Source organism: Rattus norvegicus, chromosome 4, assembly GCF_021556685.1.
Source record: "Rattus norvegicus strain SHRSP/BbbUtx chromosome 4, alternate assembly SHRSP_T2T, whole genome shotgun sequence".
NCBI classification, from domain to species: domain Eukaryota; kingdom Metazoa; phylum Chordata; class Mammalia; order Rodentia; family Muridae; genus Rattus; species Rattus norvegicus.
The window spans coordinates 177,271,421-177,287,291 of record NC_141537.1 but is presented as its reverse complement, the minus strand read 5'-3'; the positions used below and the strand labels follow the sequence as shown (position 1 = coordinate 177,287,291).

Here is a 15,871-nt window from a genome sequence, read left to right as displayed (position 1 = left end):
AGGGTGTGGGCAGAGTGCTAGGGCTCCATAGGTCATGAGATTGTTCAGTTTATAAGCTGATTATAAACTATAACTTTGTGTATAGAGAAGTGTTATATTAATTTAGACTTATTACTTAAAAATAATAAACAAACAAAAAACCAATGGGCTAAAAGAAGACAGGAAAAGATTTAGAATTGATTAAGATGAATTAAATTTAAAAGTAGCTTTTGTCTCTTTTTAAAGACTTTTTAATTTGGCAATATTTTTTGTAGTGTTAATCTAGTCATTCTGTTCAGATCCCTTTACCAACATCTAGGGAAAAAAATAGAATCATTTTCCTGCAATAAATTTTAAAAATATGGACTTCTTTATCAAAAATATATAGAGAAATTATAAATATAAAGCTATAAAATATTATAACTATATTAGGATAATAAGATATATAATTTTTATATATTTTATTTAGTATATAAATAACAGTTTCATAATTGAAGAGCTGCATAATTACATAAATATATATGTGTAATATATATGTCAAGTAACTAAAATAGAAATTTAGAATGCAGTTTTATATATGGTTCTGTAGAGATATAGAAGCCAAATGTAAAAACTGAGAGCTATCTCTGTGGACTTTAAGTTAAATCAAGAAGAAACGAGGACTATTGGTCCACACACCGGCAGATTCTTTTCTTAGTGTGCATAGTAAGAGAAAGAAAATCCAACAAGGAGTATTCATGGGAACAGGCTGAACAACGCATGTACAGTTTGGAGAAAGTGTTAGGAGAAAGCAGACAGAAGAGGCTTGGCCAACAATATCCAGTAAGTCAAGGGCATAAAGATCAAAAGTGGACAGGATCCAAGATGGTTGTAATACACAGCGCTCCTGCAGGGAGCTAGAAGCTGTGAATGAGTTGAGCCTCCCTGATACCTCCAGGCCTGGGGTATCCCACACCAGGCTTTTGCTCTTGACCCTCAGCAGCCATGTGTGGCTCAGTGAAAGAGTGAGAAAATGTCATTGACAAGCGGGACACCTTCTTTCCCAGGAAGGAAGTCCCAAGAGTAGAGCTATGCTGAAGATGCTGTACAAGAAATTCATCACAACACACACTGCTTTGGAAACTGTTCTGATTTCATTTCTGTTTCTGTGAGGAACTCTAACTTCAAAGAGAAAGGGGTTCACCGGCTTATAGTTCCAGCACAACAGTAGCAGTAGCAGGAACTGAAGCAGCTGCCACGCTCATAAGAGCAGAGAGTGAATGTATGTATGCTATGCCTTTGTTTACATGGCTGTGCTCCATTTTAGTGTTTCTCCACTCCACACATAGTTCAGAACTCTGCCTAGGAAATAGCACTGTGCACAGTGGGATTGCTCTTCTCACATTAATTAACTTAAGGTAATCTCCTACCCACATGTCCACAGGTAAATCGGATGTAGACATTACTTCGTTAAGACCCTTCTCCCAGGTAATTTTGTGTTCTATCAAGTTGACAATGAAAGCTAACCATCACGGAGACTCTGAAAACAGGGCTATGGAAGCATCAAAGGCCCTTACATCAGGCTTTGATGGGACTGTCTGTGACAGTACAACCTTGTCTTTGATTCAGCAAAAGAAAATTTGCTTTTGCAAATTTTAAAGCAAAAGGTGGCTTTAAGTAATGACTTCTGTGTTAGTCCACTTTTTAAAAAAATGTTTTTTATTGGGTATTTTCTTTATTTACATTTTACATATTATCCCCCTTCCTGGTTTAACCTCCAGACACCTCCCATCCCATTCCCCACTCCCTGCCTCCATGAGGGTGCTTCCCCACTGAAACACCTAAACCCTCCCGCCTCTGGACCCTGGCATTTCCCTATATTGGGGCATCAAACCTTCACAAGAAAAAGGGCTTCTCCTCCCATTGATGCCCAACTAGGTCATCCTCTGCTACATATGCAGCTGGAGCCATGGGTTGTTCCATGTGTACTCTTTGCCTAGTGTTTTAGTCCCTGGGAGCTCTGGTGTATCAGGTTGGCTGATATTGTTGTTCTTATGGGGTTGCAAAGCCCCTCAGCACTCTCAGTCCTTTCTCTAACTCCTCAACTAGGGAATCCTTTCTCAGTTCAATGGTTGGCTGTGAGCATCCACCTCTGTATTTGTCAGGCTCTGGCAGAGCCTCTCAGGAGACAGCTATATCAGTCTCCTGGCAGCATGCACCTCTTGGCAATCCTAATAGTGTCTGGGTTTGGTGACTGTATGTGTGATGGATCCTCAGGTGGGGCAGTCTCTGGATGGGCTTTCCTTCAGTCTTTACTCCACACTTTGTCTGTCTATTTCCTCCTGTGAGTATTTTGTTCCCCCTTCTAAGAAGGACTGAAGCATCCATACTTTGGTCTTTCTCCTTCTTGAGCTTCATGTGGTCTGTAAATTGTATCTTGGGTATTCTGAACTTTTGGGCTAATATCCACTTATCAGTGAGTGCTTACCATGTGTGTTCTTTTATGACTGGGTTACCTCACTCAGGTTGATATTTTCTAGTTCCATCCATTTGCCTAAGAATTTCATGAAGTTATTGTTTTTTAATAGCTGAGTAATACTCTATTGTGCAAATGTACCACATTCTCTGTATCCATTCTTCCGTTGAAGGACATCTGGGTTCTTTCCAGCTTCTGGCTATTATAAATAAGGCTGCTATTAACATAGTGGAACATATGCTCTTGTTATATGTTGGAGCATCTTTTGCATGTATGCCCAGGAGTGGTATAACTGGGTCCTATGTAGTACTATGTCCAATTTTCTGAGGAAGCTCCATATTGATTTCCAGAGTGGTTGTACCAGCTTGCAATCCCACCAACAATGGAGGAGTGTTGCTCTTTTTCCACATCTTCACCAGCATCTGCTGTCACCTGAGTTTTTGAGCTTAGCCATTCTCACTGGTGTGAGGTGGAATCTTGGGGTTGTTTTGATTTGTATTTCTTGCAGATGATATGATAGTATATTTAAGTGACCTCAAAAATTCCATCAGAGAATTCTTAACTTCAACAAAGTAGCTGGATATAAAATTAACTCAAACCAGTAGACTTTTTCTAATCAAAACATAAATAGACTGAGAAAGAAATTAGAAAAATGACAGCCTTCACAATAGTCACAAATAATATAAAATACCTTGGTGTGATTTTAACCAAGCAAGTGAAAGATTTATATGACAAGAACTTCAAGTCTCTGAAGGAAGAAATTGAAGAAGATCTCAGAAGATGGAAGGATCTCCCATGCTCATGGATTGGCAGGATTAATATAGTAAAAATGGCCATCTTGCCAAAAACAATCTACAAATTCAATGCAATCCCCATCGAAATTCTAATCAATTCTTCATAGAGTTAAAAAGAGCAGTTTGCAAATTTATTTTGGAATAACAAAATACCAGGGTAGTGAAAACTATTCTTAACAATAAAAGAACTTCTGGGGGAATGACCATCCCTGACCTCAAGCTGTATTACAGAGCAATCGTGATAAAAACTGTATGGTATTGGTACAAAGACAGGCAGGTAGATCAATGAAATAGAATTGAAGACCCAGAAATGAGTCCACACACTTATGATCACTTGATCTTTGACAAATGAGCTAAAACCATCCAGTGGAAAAAAGATAGCATTTTCAAAAAATGGTGATGGTTCAACTGGCAGTCAGCATGTAGAAGAATGCAAAATCAATCTATTTTTATCACTTTGTACAAAGCTCCAGTCCAAGTGGGTCAAGACTCCACTTAAAACCAGATACACTCAAACTAATTCAAGAGAAAGTGGGAAGAGCCTTCAACACATGGTCGCTGGGGAAATTTTCCTGAACAGAACACCAATGGCTTATGCTCTAAGATCGAGAATCGACAAATGAGATCTCATAAAACTGCAAAGCTTCTGTAAGGCAAAGGACACTGTCATTAGGACAAAATGGCAACCAACATATTTGGGAAAAGATCTTTACCAATCCTACATCTGATAGAAGGCTAATGTACAATATATACAAAGAACTCAAGAAGTTAGACCGCAGGGAGACAAATAACCCTATTAAAAAAATGGGGTACAGAGCTAAACACAGAATTCTCAACTGAGAAATATTGAATGGCCGAGATGCATCTAAAGAAATGTTCAACATCCTTAGTCAGTCAACTTTTTTTCCTTTAATAAATGCCCAAGACAGTGTTTTATAATGAACAAATATTCATTTGGCTCACAGATTTCAAGTATATGGTCTATTTGCCGAACTATTTGGTTTGGGGCCTTTTATAAGGCAGGTCATTTTAATGGGAGGATTGGTTGAGGAAAACCATACATCATATGACTGGGGAGTAAAGCACAATGAAGGGAACATGGCTCTAGTCTACATGATCTAAAGACCAACCATGTTGCCCTGCATGGGAAGGGTTCTATCAGACTCTAGTGGTGCCCCCTGGCAAACAAGTCTGTAATAGAGGAGGGTCCTGGGAATATTCCATTTGAAATAATGGGAGCTTCTTAATATTTGTAAAAAAAAACAATGTAGGTATATGAAACTCACACATGTACATGTAACATATATATGTATGTATATGCATATATATGTTATATACATATTAAGCTTAATTTCTTTACATGTTCAATATATAAAAGTATCTGAGGTAGTAAGGTATGTAGCTCAATGAATATTATAAACACTTCAATTTCAAGGCTTTTTTTAATGTAAGCAAAATATATGGTTATGTAACTCCTGTGTTTGTTTGCTTCCAGGGATTTTAGAAACAGGAAAGGTCTTTGGCCCAATAGTTGGACTTTTGTTGGGATCCTTCTGTGCAAGCATTTATGTAGACACAGGGTCTGTGAATACAGGTAATAATGCATTTTATTTCTATAGCCCATTCCCTGAGTCTGGGAGAATGCTCAGGAATGCTATACCATTGCCTCCTTTGATCCTCAGTTAGCAATTATCACCACTTACAGATGGCAGACCTAACAGGAGCAGAGATAAGGGTAAATTGCCTCATTCTGATTTGAAATCCAGTATTCTCCCACCATATTTCAGCTACAATTTGGTTTAAAATTTACTTCCATTGTTTTTTTCAATGAGTCAACCACTATGTCTAATAAAACAGATATTTCAGTTATGTAATAAGCTGTAATTTATAAAGGTTCCAAGTGACAAATGGATCATTTACTGCTGCAAAATGTATTACCACATACTGCTGGATAAAATTAATTTTTTATTGAATGCACAAGATATAAAAATTATTAGATAACATGTATTTTATGCTGTTGTCTTTATATATGTGTATGGCTGTGTGTGTGTGTGTTTGTCTGTGTTTAGATGTATTAGTATGCACTGTGATTGTGGGTATATGCCGAAGTCAGAAGAGTGCATTAGATCTCCCTAAAACAGAGTCACAGGATGTTGTGAGTTTTTATGTGGATGCTTGGAATAGAACTCCAGACCTCTGCAGGAGCAACAATAACTCTTAGCCACTGAACTGTCACTCCAGCCCCCTTCAACCACTGTGATGTTTTGAGACATCAGGTTAAAGCTATCTCCTTACATATGTCTCAAATCTTGTTTCTGCCATTTGAAACGTAGTTTTAACTCTTATGCCACGTAGCACTGCAGACCCTTTCCTTCTAATTTAACCTCTCCCAATTGATTAATGTCACGCAATTTTTCTAAAGGTCTGAATTAGACCCTGGTGGGTGGCAGAGGCCAATGATCTCAGCATTTAAAAGCAGAGATAGAGGGTTACAAGCCCAAGTTCTAAGAACAAGAACAAATTAGGAAGAGTTTACAAATGATATACAATGTTTATGATTAGATGAAATTATAAATCTTGATAATTTTTTTTTACAGTTCACACAGGAAAGAATGGTGCCAGCTAACGCAGTATCTGCATTTCTTCACAGATGACCTGACCATAACTCCCACTGATACCCGCTGGGTTGGTGCTTGGTGGATCGGCTTTTTGATCTGTGCGGGAGTGAATATCCTGTCTAGCATCCCTTTTTTCTTCTTTCCCAAAACGCTCCCAAAGGAAGGGTTGCAGGATGATGTGGATGGAACTAACAATGACAAGGAGGAGAAACACAGAGAAAAAGCCAAAGAGGAAAACCGAGGAATCACTAAAGGCAAACATAGAAACTAAATCTGTTTGGGTTAGCTGGGTCCGTGGTCAGTGGCCACTTGTCACTCGTGTTGAGTTGCGATAGTTTGTCACTAGTCATCACTACTCAGCTGTGTTAGCTGTCTTCCACAGTCACCACTTGGAAACAACTGACGTGACAGGCAACCTGACTTACATGACTTATAGTAGACTTGATGAAAATTTCAAGTCAGTCTGAACACTCAATGAGCAAATATGTTTCCCTGTCTTTTTAAAGTTTATTTTACATCAAGTATTACTCCAAGCTAAACAACATAAATAGCCAGGAATTCAAGATAAAAAGGTAAAAAAATATCTTTGATACGGAGAATGTTTCGTTGTGAGCATTGTTAAAGTCAAGGCTGAAAGGAAGAACATGACAGGTGACATAATCCTCTGTATGTGAAGGTGTGTGATAGTTTACAGGGCAATTGTTCCCTTAGAACAGACTGTTTTACTAGGAGCAGGAATGTAATTAAGCAACAAAGCAGAGGAGAGATGCTTCTGTGAGAAGCTAAGGTGGGACCGTAGAGTGTTGAACAGCACGCGTTCTTAAAACTTGGCACTGCTTTCACACTGGTGTGTGTTGAGACCTGATTTCTGTTCTCCAGAGATCAGAGATAGTGCTTAAGAGGCGTGGCTTGGGCTCTGGAATTCTGACAGTGTATAGTTGGAAGATGGGAGGGGACAGCGAATTCTGTCACTCATATCCTCCGACACCACTGCGCAATGAATGGTCACTTATCTGCCTTAAACACTAGAGACCATGGCTGAGCAGCCAAGCCACACTGGAAGACAGTGCAGAGGCTTGAAATTTCTCAGACTCATGGTCATATGACCAATTCTCCTAAAAGGGGAAATATTGACTACTGTGTGACTTTGGTCTACCAGATCAACCAAAACTTCAAAACTAGGAAAGAGCTTAGCAGAGAGTAAGACATAGACAAAGTCCTTGTGAGCTGTGGAGACTCGATTAGGAGGTCAGGGATTTCAACAGTCATGAGTGAGTTCCAAAGCTCCCAGGAATACAGACTGCAAACATCTCACTCACAAAGACTGAACTTGCCATTAGGATCCATTTCTTTTCACTAAACTGCTCTGTTTCTTCTTCTAAATGGTATCTTCATGATAGTTTTCTCCCAATAGTATTTTAGGCAATTTATGAAGGATAGCATAAAATTCACAAGTCAAGACAGTGGACATGAAGACCTATGGAGGGAAGAGACTATGAAGTGTGAGTTTCAGACACGCTGCAAACTTGGCTCTCACTTCTTAAACCAGGAACAGTTTCGGCTAAGTCACTAGGAAGGTACTTGGTATGCACCAAATGGGTCAGCATTCCCTACAGCGAGACCCCCATGTTGAGATGTTTATGAGAATCACTAGGTGATTTTAATGCACGGCTTGTTGTCTAGTACTGGTAAGATGCTGCGGTTGTGTGGGCAGCAGTGTGATACCAACAGCCTTCCTAAGCTGCTAGCATATCCATTCTTACACCACAGAGTGATAGCATCAGTGTTTATACTCAACCTTCATCAAAGCAAGTCTCTTGCAGATTCCAGAGAACAGACTACTCACTCTCTGGTGTATGAAGGACGTTAATAGAAAGAAAGGAGAAAAAGAAATGAAGGAGCGTGGCCACAGACTTGAATCTATCTCCTTATAGGTTTACTTGCTGGTACAATAGTGTTCTGATTCACATACAGCCTGTTATGTCACTAACGTCAAAGTGACTAAAACAATGATATATTGCCCCACCGGGGGATCAATCCCATATACAGTCACCAAACCCAGACACTATTGTGGATGCCAACAAGTGCATGGTGACATGAGCCTGATATAGCTGTTTCCTAAGAGGCTCTGTCAGAGCCTGACAAATACAGAGGTGGATGCTCACAGTCAACCATTGAACTGAGAATGGGTTCCCCAATGGAAGAGTTAGAGAAAGAACTGAAGGAACTGAAGGGGTTTCAACTCCATAGGAAGAACAACAATACCAACCAACCAGACCCCCAGAGCTCCCAGTAACTAGACCACCAACCAAAGAGTACACAGAGAGCAACCCATGGCTCCAGCTGCATATGTAGCAGAGGATGTCTTTGTAGGGCATCAATGGGAGGAGAGGCCCTTGGTCTTGTGAAGGCTCAATGCCCCAGTATAGGGGAATAAAAGGACAGGGGGGAGGGAGGGAGTGGTTGGTGAGTAGGGGTAGCACCCTCATAGAAGTGGGGGCAGGGGTATAGGGTAAGTGGTTTCCAGAGGGGAAACTGGGGAAGGGGGACAACATTTGAAAAGTAAATAAAGAAAATATCTATTAAAAGAAAGGAAAAAAAGAAATTTAGCCCCAAAGGGGTAAAGATCTATCAAATGGGTTTGTCTCATAGCACAGAATGTGTAAGAAGATTTTAGGAGAACACTGCACATGAAATGCAATGTCAAGTTAGCTCTTTTGTTTTAGATTTCTTGCCATTCATGAAGAGCCTCTCCTGCAATCCGATTTACATGCTTCTCATCCTTACAAGTGTGCTCCAGATAAATGCATTTATTAATATGTTTACCTTCTTGCCCAAATACCTGGAACAGCAATATGGGAAATCCACTGCAGAGGTGGTCCTTCTCATAGGTATGTATACTTGTTATTTCTCTAGTGTATTTCCCCATTGCGTAATGGCATGATAAACAGTAAGGTAGCAGGACTAGGTGATGACAACAAGATTGAAATCTGTTAGGACACTCTTGCAACTTTCTTCTTTCCAGTCTCCAGGGACATCAAGAAAGGATAGGGAAAGGAGGTGACCAGAAATACCCTCTCTGATCTCTCTCCAGGCAGAAGGGGAAATCATCATAGTTATCGCAATCTTGAGGGACGCTTTTATCAGTCAATTTTCAGACAGGCAACATGTTAATTCACAGAGGAATAGAGAATTAACTCACTGGGATTCTGTATCTTATTTCCACATTTTACATCCGGTCTTCAGTTCTTGTTCTTCAGATTTTTTCTAATACAGTTGCTCAGATCCCTGCTGGTCTGACGAGTCTGTGCAGTCACATTTTCTTTAGTACACTAAAGCCAGGGATCCTACTTTACTCTTGAAAATGGAGAATTACAGGCTGGCACTGTCCAGGTTATCTAGAATTCTCTGAAAGTCTGAATCCCTGTCCTCACCCTTAGATGTATAAAATTAAATGCAGTGGTGCGGAAGTGCAAAGGTTGGTTAAGTTCTTCTAAGCCTGGTGCTGGTGCTGTGTGAATCCACCCTATGCAGATCTTCTCTTCTCTTCTCTTCTCTTCTCTTCTCTTCTCTTCTCTTCTCTTCTCTTCTCTTCTCTTCTCTTCTCTTCTCTTTCCTTCTTCCCTTCTTTCCTTCTTTCCTTCCTTTCTTTCTTTTTCTTTCTTTCCTCCATCCCTCCCTCCTGCCTCCCTCCCTTCCTCTCTCCTTCCCTCCCTCTCTTCCTTCCTTTCTTCCTTCCTTCTTTTCTCTCTCTTTCTTCCTTCCTTCCTTCCTTTCTTTCTTTCTTTCTTTCTTTCTTTCTTTCTTTCTTTCTTTCTTTCTTTCTTTCTTTCTCTCTCTCCCTCTCTCTCTTTCTTTCTTTCTTTCTTTTTCTTTCCTCCATCCCTCTCTCCCTCCCTCCCTCCTTCTTTCTTTCTTCCTTCCTTTCTTTCTTTCTTTCTTTCTTTCTTTCTTTCTTTCTTTCTCATTGATTTTTATATGAGGAAAGAGGGTCAGGGAGTAAGAATGCTGGACAGCATCAACAGCACACAAAATATTCCATACTTGAGAACCATGGGCTCAGCAGCAACCTTCAAAAATCACCCAGAGTTGAGTCAAATTCCCAGTGTACAAAGTCAAAGGAAATACAGGGAACATCTAATATCATAAATGTATGTGTGTACATGTGCTTGTATTCATGTGTAAGTTGCTCATAAAGTGTTTATAACCTGTTTATATAAGAGTTTATAGAAAATGATTATAATTGCTGATTGTGTTTTTAAAATGATGTTGTAGAGCATTCGAAAACCTCTTTGTATATAATATGTGAGTGAGCGGGGTGTAAGATCATTCGCATATTAGAGTTAAATCATTTCTTAAGTAATATGTATTAGATAAATTGATAACATCTGCTGCTTGATAAATACTATTTTACTTGCCTTTACAGGTGTTTATAACTTACCTCCAATATGCATTGGATATTTACTTATTGGCTTTATTATGAAGAAGTTCAAGATTACTGTCAAGAAAGCTGCATACATGGCGTTCTGCCTCTCCCTGTTTGAGTACCTTCTGTATTTCTTGCACTTTATGATAACCTGCGATAACTTCCCAGTTGCCGGCTTAACTGCCTCTTATGAAGGGTATGTTTTTTTTTCCCTAATGATCATCGTAATGTTTTCACAATTGGTAGTCCATTTTCCCCAAGGGTTATATAGGATTGGATCATTTTATTATAACTTAGTGGCAGCGATCCGTGGTCATCTTGTATTTTCCTTCCACCCATCAATTCCATAGCAGTCCATACAATTGTAAGTATATAAAAAGGGTTTGGGGACTACCAGTGAGTAAGTTTATGATTCCACATACATATGGGTGGAGCCATGGTGATATCTTAGTCTGCTTTAAAGTCTAATAGAGAAAAGTAAATCTGAAACTTTTAGCCTAAATTATCCATGTGTTTAGTACTCCCTTAATGAGAAAACTTTAAAAGTGCTTGCCGAGGGGTTGGGGATTTAGCTCAGTGGTAGAGCGCTTGCCTAGGAAGCGCAAGGCCCTGGGTTCGGTCTCCAGCTCCGAAAAAAGGAACAAAAAAAAAAAAAAGTGCTTGCCGAACAGACCGGGAATCTCAAGTTCAGGTCTCCAGAGCGCGTGTGAAGCTTGGCATAGTAGGCTATCTGCCTGGGGCCTGCCCTGGTCTTATGGGGAATGGTACTGGGTGGGACACATCATTGGATGAAGGCCAAAGACTGAGAATTCCAGGATTTATAATCTTATTAGTTGTGCTTAAATAAGCTCTAGACTCTTACTCTGTAACTCCCTTACTATCTGTGCTGGTAAGGGCTGGTTTCCTTTCTCTCTGGCTCAAGGATCTCTCCTTTGCCCAGCAAGAGGTTTGGGGCTCCTTAACTCTTCTTGAACCTGAGAGGAAAAAAAAGGAAAAGAATTAGAATCCATTACATAGGCAAATATGCATAGGCACACACACACACACACACACACACACACACACACACACACACGCACACACACGCACACACACACACACACACACACACACACACACACACACACACTTTGGTCAAATCTGCCCACCTGTCTCAATCAACCGCACAAGTTTTTATGCATGCTTACATACATACACATAAGCTGACGCCCGTATATACAGACAGACATATAAATATATACATTTGGTAGATGCCCAAATACCTCCCACATACATTTGGAGAGATGGATGGGCAGATGTGGAGAACACACCCCCACCCCACCCCAAGCCAGCACTTTGTTTCTTTGCTCTGACCCTTTTATAGACAAAGGTTCTTAGAAAATTACCTCATAGACACAATGTTATACAAAAGGGGGTCACAAGAGGCTTTTGATATTAAGTTCAAAGCATCGTTTCATTCTGTAAGTTCATTAGGTGCAAAGTGACAGGTTCTCATGCTCGTTCCCTACTCTAGTGCACACCTGTGCCTCGTCCTTCCATTCACCCGAGAATGAATGTTTTCCTTTGATTATAAATTTGTCCCAAGTCGATTTCTCTTTTTGGTGTAATTGTGAAAGCTCATTGTTCTCCTTATTATGCATTCTTACTCTTCTACGAAAAGGGGGCACTTCCTTCCTTCTTTCCTTCCTTCCTTCCTTCCTTCCTTCCTTCCTTCCTTCCTTCCTTCCTTCCTTCTTCCTTTCCTTCATTCACTCATTTATTTCACTCTAGATTTTATTCCCCTCCTGGTCTACCCTCCGACTGTTCCACATCCCATACCTCCTCCCCACCCCCTGTCTCCACGAGGATGTTCCCACACCACCAGACCTCTAAACTCCCTGGAGCCTCCAGTCTCTTGAGGGTTAGGCCCCTCTTCTCTGACTGAACCCAGACCCAGGAGTCTCTGCTGCATATGTGCTGGAGGCCTCGTCTCAGCTGTTGTATGCTGCCTGGTTGGTGATCCAGTGTGAGACATCTTGGGGGTCCAGGTTAATTGAGACTGCTGGTTCTACTACAGGGTCACCCTCCTCCTCAGCTTTCTCTAGCTTTTCCCTAATTCAACCAGAGGGGTCAGCAGCTTCTATTCAGTGGTTGGGTCCAAATATCTGCATCTGACTCTTCCAGCTGCTTGTTGGGTCTTCCTGAGGGCAGTCATGATAAGTCCCTTTTTGTGAGTGCTGCATAGCCTCAGTAATGGTGTCAGGCCTTGGAGCCTCCTCTTGAGCTGAATTCCACTTTGGGCCTGTCACTGGACCTCCTCTTCCTCAAGTTCTTCTCCACTTATGATCCTGCAGTTCTTCCCGACAGGAACCATTAGGGGTCAGAGTTTGGACTGTGCAATAGCAACCCCGTCCCTCACTTGATGCCGTCTTTCTGCTGGAGGTGGGCTCTACAAGTTCCCTCTCCCCACTGTAGAGCATTTCATCCGGGGTTCCTCTTTTTGAGTCTCTGGTACATTCTGGAGGGTCCTCCCAACCTCTTACCTTCCAAGGGCTTCAGTCCTTTTCAGGGGGACACATTTTATTCTTGATTCTAGTTTTATTACATCTTTCTAGCAAAACAACTAAAACAATTTCTTAAAAACTTTATTCCTAAAGTTATTTGTATCAAATCAGGTATTCTATAAAATCATCAATTTATCTAAATAGTGCTAATTCATGAAAGTTCATCCTTATGTTGACCTGCAGGAGAGTTGCTCAATAGGGTGGGCTAACGTCCCGGAATCCTCAGGCTTTGTAATAGTGGCAGGAAAGATGTATCAGCGGTAAGAAGCCATCCTGTGATGAAGTCTCTTGGGACCTTGCCTCTCAGAGCTCACCCTTCTCAGACCATGGGAAAGACAATGGGCCATCTCTAGGAAAGTTGCCTGATAGCTTTAGCTTCTTCTAAATGGCTTCTCACAGGTACCTGGAATCTCTGTGCTCCTCCTGTGATCTGAGCGGCATAGTTAAACCAACCTCTGAAAGTTCACGGGCCAGCTCATTAGGCTTTGGAACACTGAACGACGGGGGACTTTGTCTCAAACAAGGTGGATGTTTATCTTGTGACATCCAAATGCATGTGCATGTACACATGTGCCTACACACTCACATGCACACACACACACACACACACACACACAAAACACAAATGTTCACACATGAGCGAGTTGAAGAGAGAGACATAGAGAGAGATATTAAAAGTAGGGGTTGGGGATTTAGCTCAGTGGTAGAGCGCTTGCCTAGGAAGCGCAAGGCCCTGGGTTCGGTCCCCAGCTCCGAAAAAAAGAACCAAAAAAAAAAAAGTAATATTTCCTTCAAAACGCTTAAGAGTTATAAGATTTAAATAATTTCAAACATAAAGTTATAGGAAGTTGTATGTATATCTATCATCTGATTTGAATCATGTGACCACTGGAAAAGATAACTTCTTATGCCAAGGACATAATATAGGGACCACATGTTGATATTTGGATATTTCTGTTTCTGCTCTAAGGAAAGACTCTCCCTCTCCCCCTACCCCTTCTCTTTCTCCCTCTCCCCCTCCCTCCCCTCTCTCCCCTCTTTATTTCTGTGTGTATATGTATATGTTTGTATGCATATGTTGAGATGACTATGAAAGTAAAGTTCTTGAGTAGGTTTCTCAGTTCCCATACCATTATTTTAAATCATTTCAGAGTTCACCACCCTCTGTATGTGGAGAACAAGGTCCTTGCTGACTGCAACAGAGGGTGTAGCTGCTCAACGAACTCCTGGGATCCAGTGTGTGGAGACAATGGCCTAGCATACATGTCCGCCTGCCTCGCAGGCTGTAAGAAGTCTGTTGGAACAGGAACCAACATGGTAAACATCCTTTCCCTGTCTGGGCTGATGTTTGTGTACTGAATTAACATGTGCTAATGATTTAAGCCTACATCTGCCAAAAAGCAAAAAACAGTCATGCTTAACACAGATTAATATTTTTTTGTGAACAACTCAGTTTATTCTGTCTATGCACACTTTATACTCTAAAGTGTGTGTGTGTGTGTGTGTGTGTGTGTGTGTGTGTGTGTGTGTGTGTGTGTGCGCGTGCGCGCACGGTAGGAAGGTACCTGTGCATATGGAGACCAAAAGGCAACCTCAGTTGTTGACTCTCAAGTCCATGCACTTTGTGCTTCTGAGACATGATCTCACTGGTCAAGAATTTTCTGGTTCTGTTAGACTTCTTGGGAAGTTAACTCAGGTGGTCACCTTCAGATCCAGTTTTGCAAGCACATCCTCCATTCATGCACCTTTCTCATGTGTGCTGGGATGAGAACTCAGGTCCTCATGCTTGTGCAGGACGTTGCTGACTCCCCAGCCACATCATGACCGTTCAGTGTAATAAGGAATCAAGCATTTTTTCCTTTCCCTAAACGTTATAACATGGAGAGATTGTAAATAATTAAAATAAATATGAATTTTCACTCTTAATCAGAACTGGGAACATAAGTATTGACTTTACTTCTTAGACAAACTCCTCTGTTGGATACATGGCTTTGTTTATGAGTTAGCACCTAACTATCCCACCAACTGTCTGAGATACATGTTGTTTTAGTACTTACTACTACGTAAAATAAAACAAAGCCATGTTTATTTACTTTTTAAAAAGCTATGTGTAGGCTAGGATGTTGGCTCAATGCATTTGCCACAAAGCCTTAAATTTGTCCTGGCATGCCCACACCATAGAGAGAGAGAATTAATCCCCATAACTTTTTTTCTGACTTCTTCATGTAGGCAGTGGCACACACATATGCACATATATGTATACACACACATAGAAGAAAAACAAAACCAACATCTAAATACATATGAAGAAATAAAATATGATTTGCTTTCAGGATAATTGAATTTTTGCAAGTTTACTCCGTGTATTTAGAAAAAATTACCAATTTTAAAAAATCTACCTTTTTCTTTAATATTTTATGATAAAGTTCTGAATTGTCAAAAAGAGATGTAAGTAAAGAGGACAAGTAGCCTGAGTTTTACTTACTTAGTATTTTTATTTAATGGCATTTGTACTCAAACTCAGGTCCTTATTCAGACTAGATGAGTGCTCTTCCTCTGAGTCATATTATTGACCCAACGCTCTTCATTTTTATCCAATAGGCTGTGCAGATACTGAAGGTTCCTATTAATAAGCTTCTTCTTTAATGGGACACTTTTTTTGACAGGTGTTTCAAAATTGCAGCTGCATCCGGTCATCAGGAAATTCATCTGCAGTCCTGGGGTTATGTAAAAAAGGCCCTGAGTGTGCTAATAAACTACAGTACTTTTTAATCATGTCAGTAATTGGCAGTTTCATCTACTCGATCACAGCCATACCTGGGTATATGGTTCTTCTGAGGTAATAGGTAACTCTTTCATTATGGCCTTCTCTCTATTTTATAGTGTGTTCATATTCGATAGTATGTTGTGATTTGTGTGTGTGTACATGCGTGTGTGTGTGTGTGTGTGTGTGTGTGTGTGCATTTGTATAAAAGTGACTTTTATTCACAAAATGAAATTGTCTTCCTGAAGACTTACTGCTAAATAAGCTCACCCTTTCTAGTTCGTAAACTCTG

General features: G+C 40.4%; 1 protein-coding gene across 25 annotated transcripts in view; it reads left to right on the top strand.

The window, feature by feature from the left end:
• Positions 1–15,871, top strand: part of Slco1a5 (solute carrier organic anion transporter family, member 1A5) — an 88,301-nt gene that overhangs the window by 65,527 nt on the left and 6,903 nt on the right. For all 25 annotated transcript variants that reach the window (XM_087659419.1, XM_087659401.1, XM_087659414.1 and 22 more), the window contains 6 exons: positions 4,724–4,822; positions 5,879–6,100; positions 8,573–8,737; positions 10,273–10,468; positions 13,967–14,132; positions 15,482–15,654. In XM_087659419.1, the coding sequence (XP_087515545.1) occupies positions 4,724–4,822; positions 5,879–6,100; positions 8,573–8,737; positions 10,273–10,468; positions 13,967–14,132; positions 15,482–15,654 (1,021 nt within the window). The remainder of the gene's footprint in view (positions 1–4,723; positions 4,823–5,878; positions 6,101–8,572; positions 8,738–10,272; positions 10,469–13,966; positions 14,133–15,481; positions 15,655–15,871) is intronic.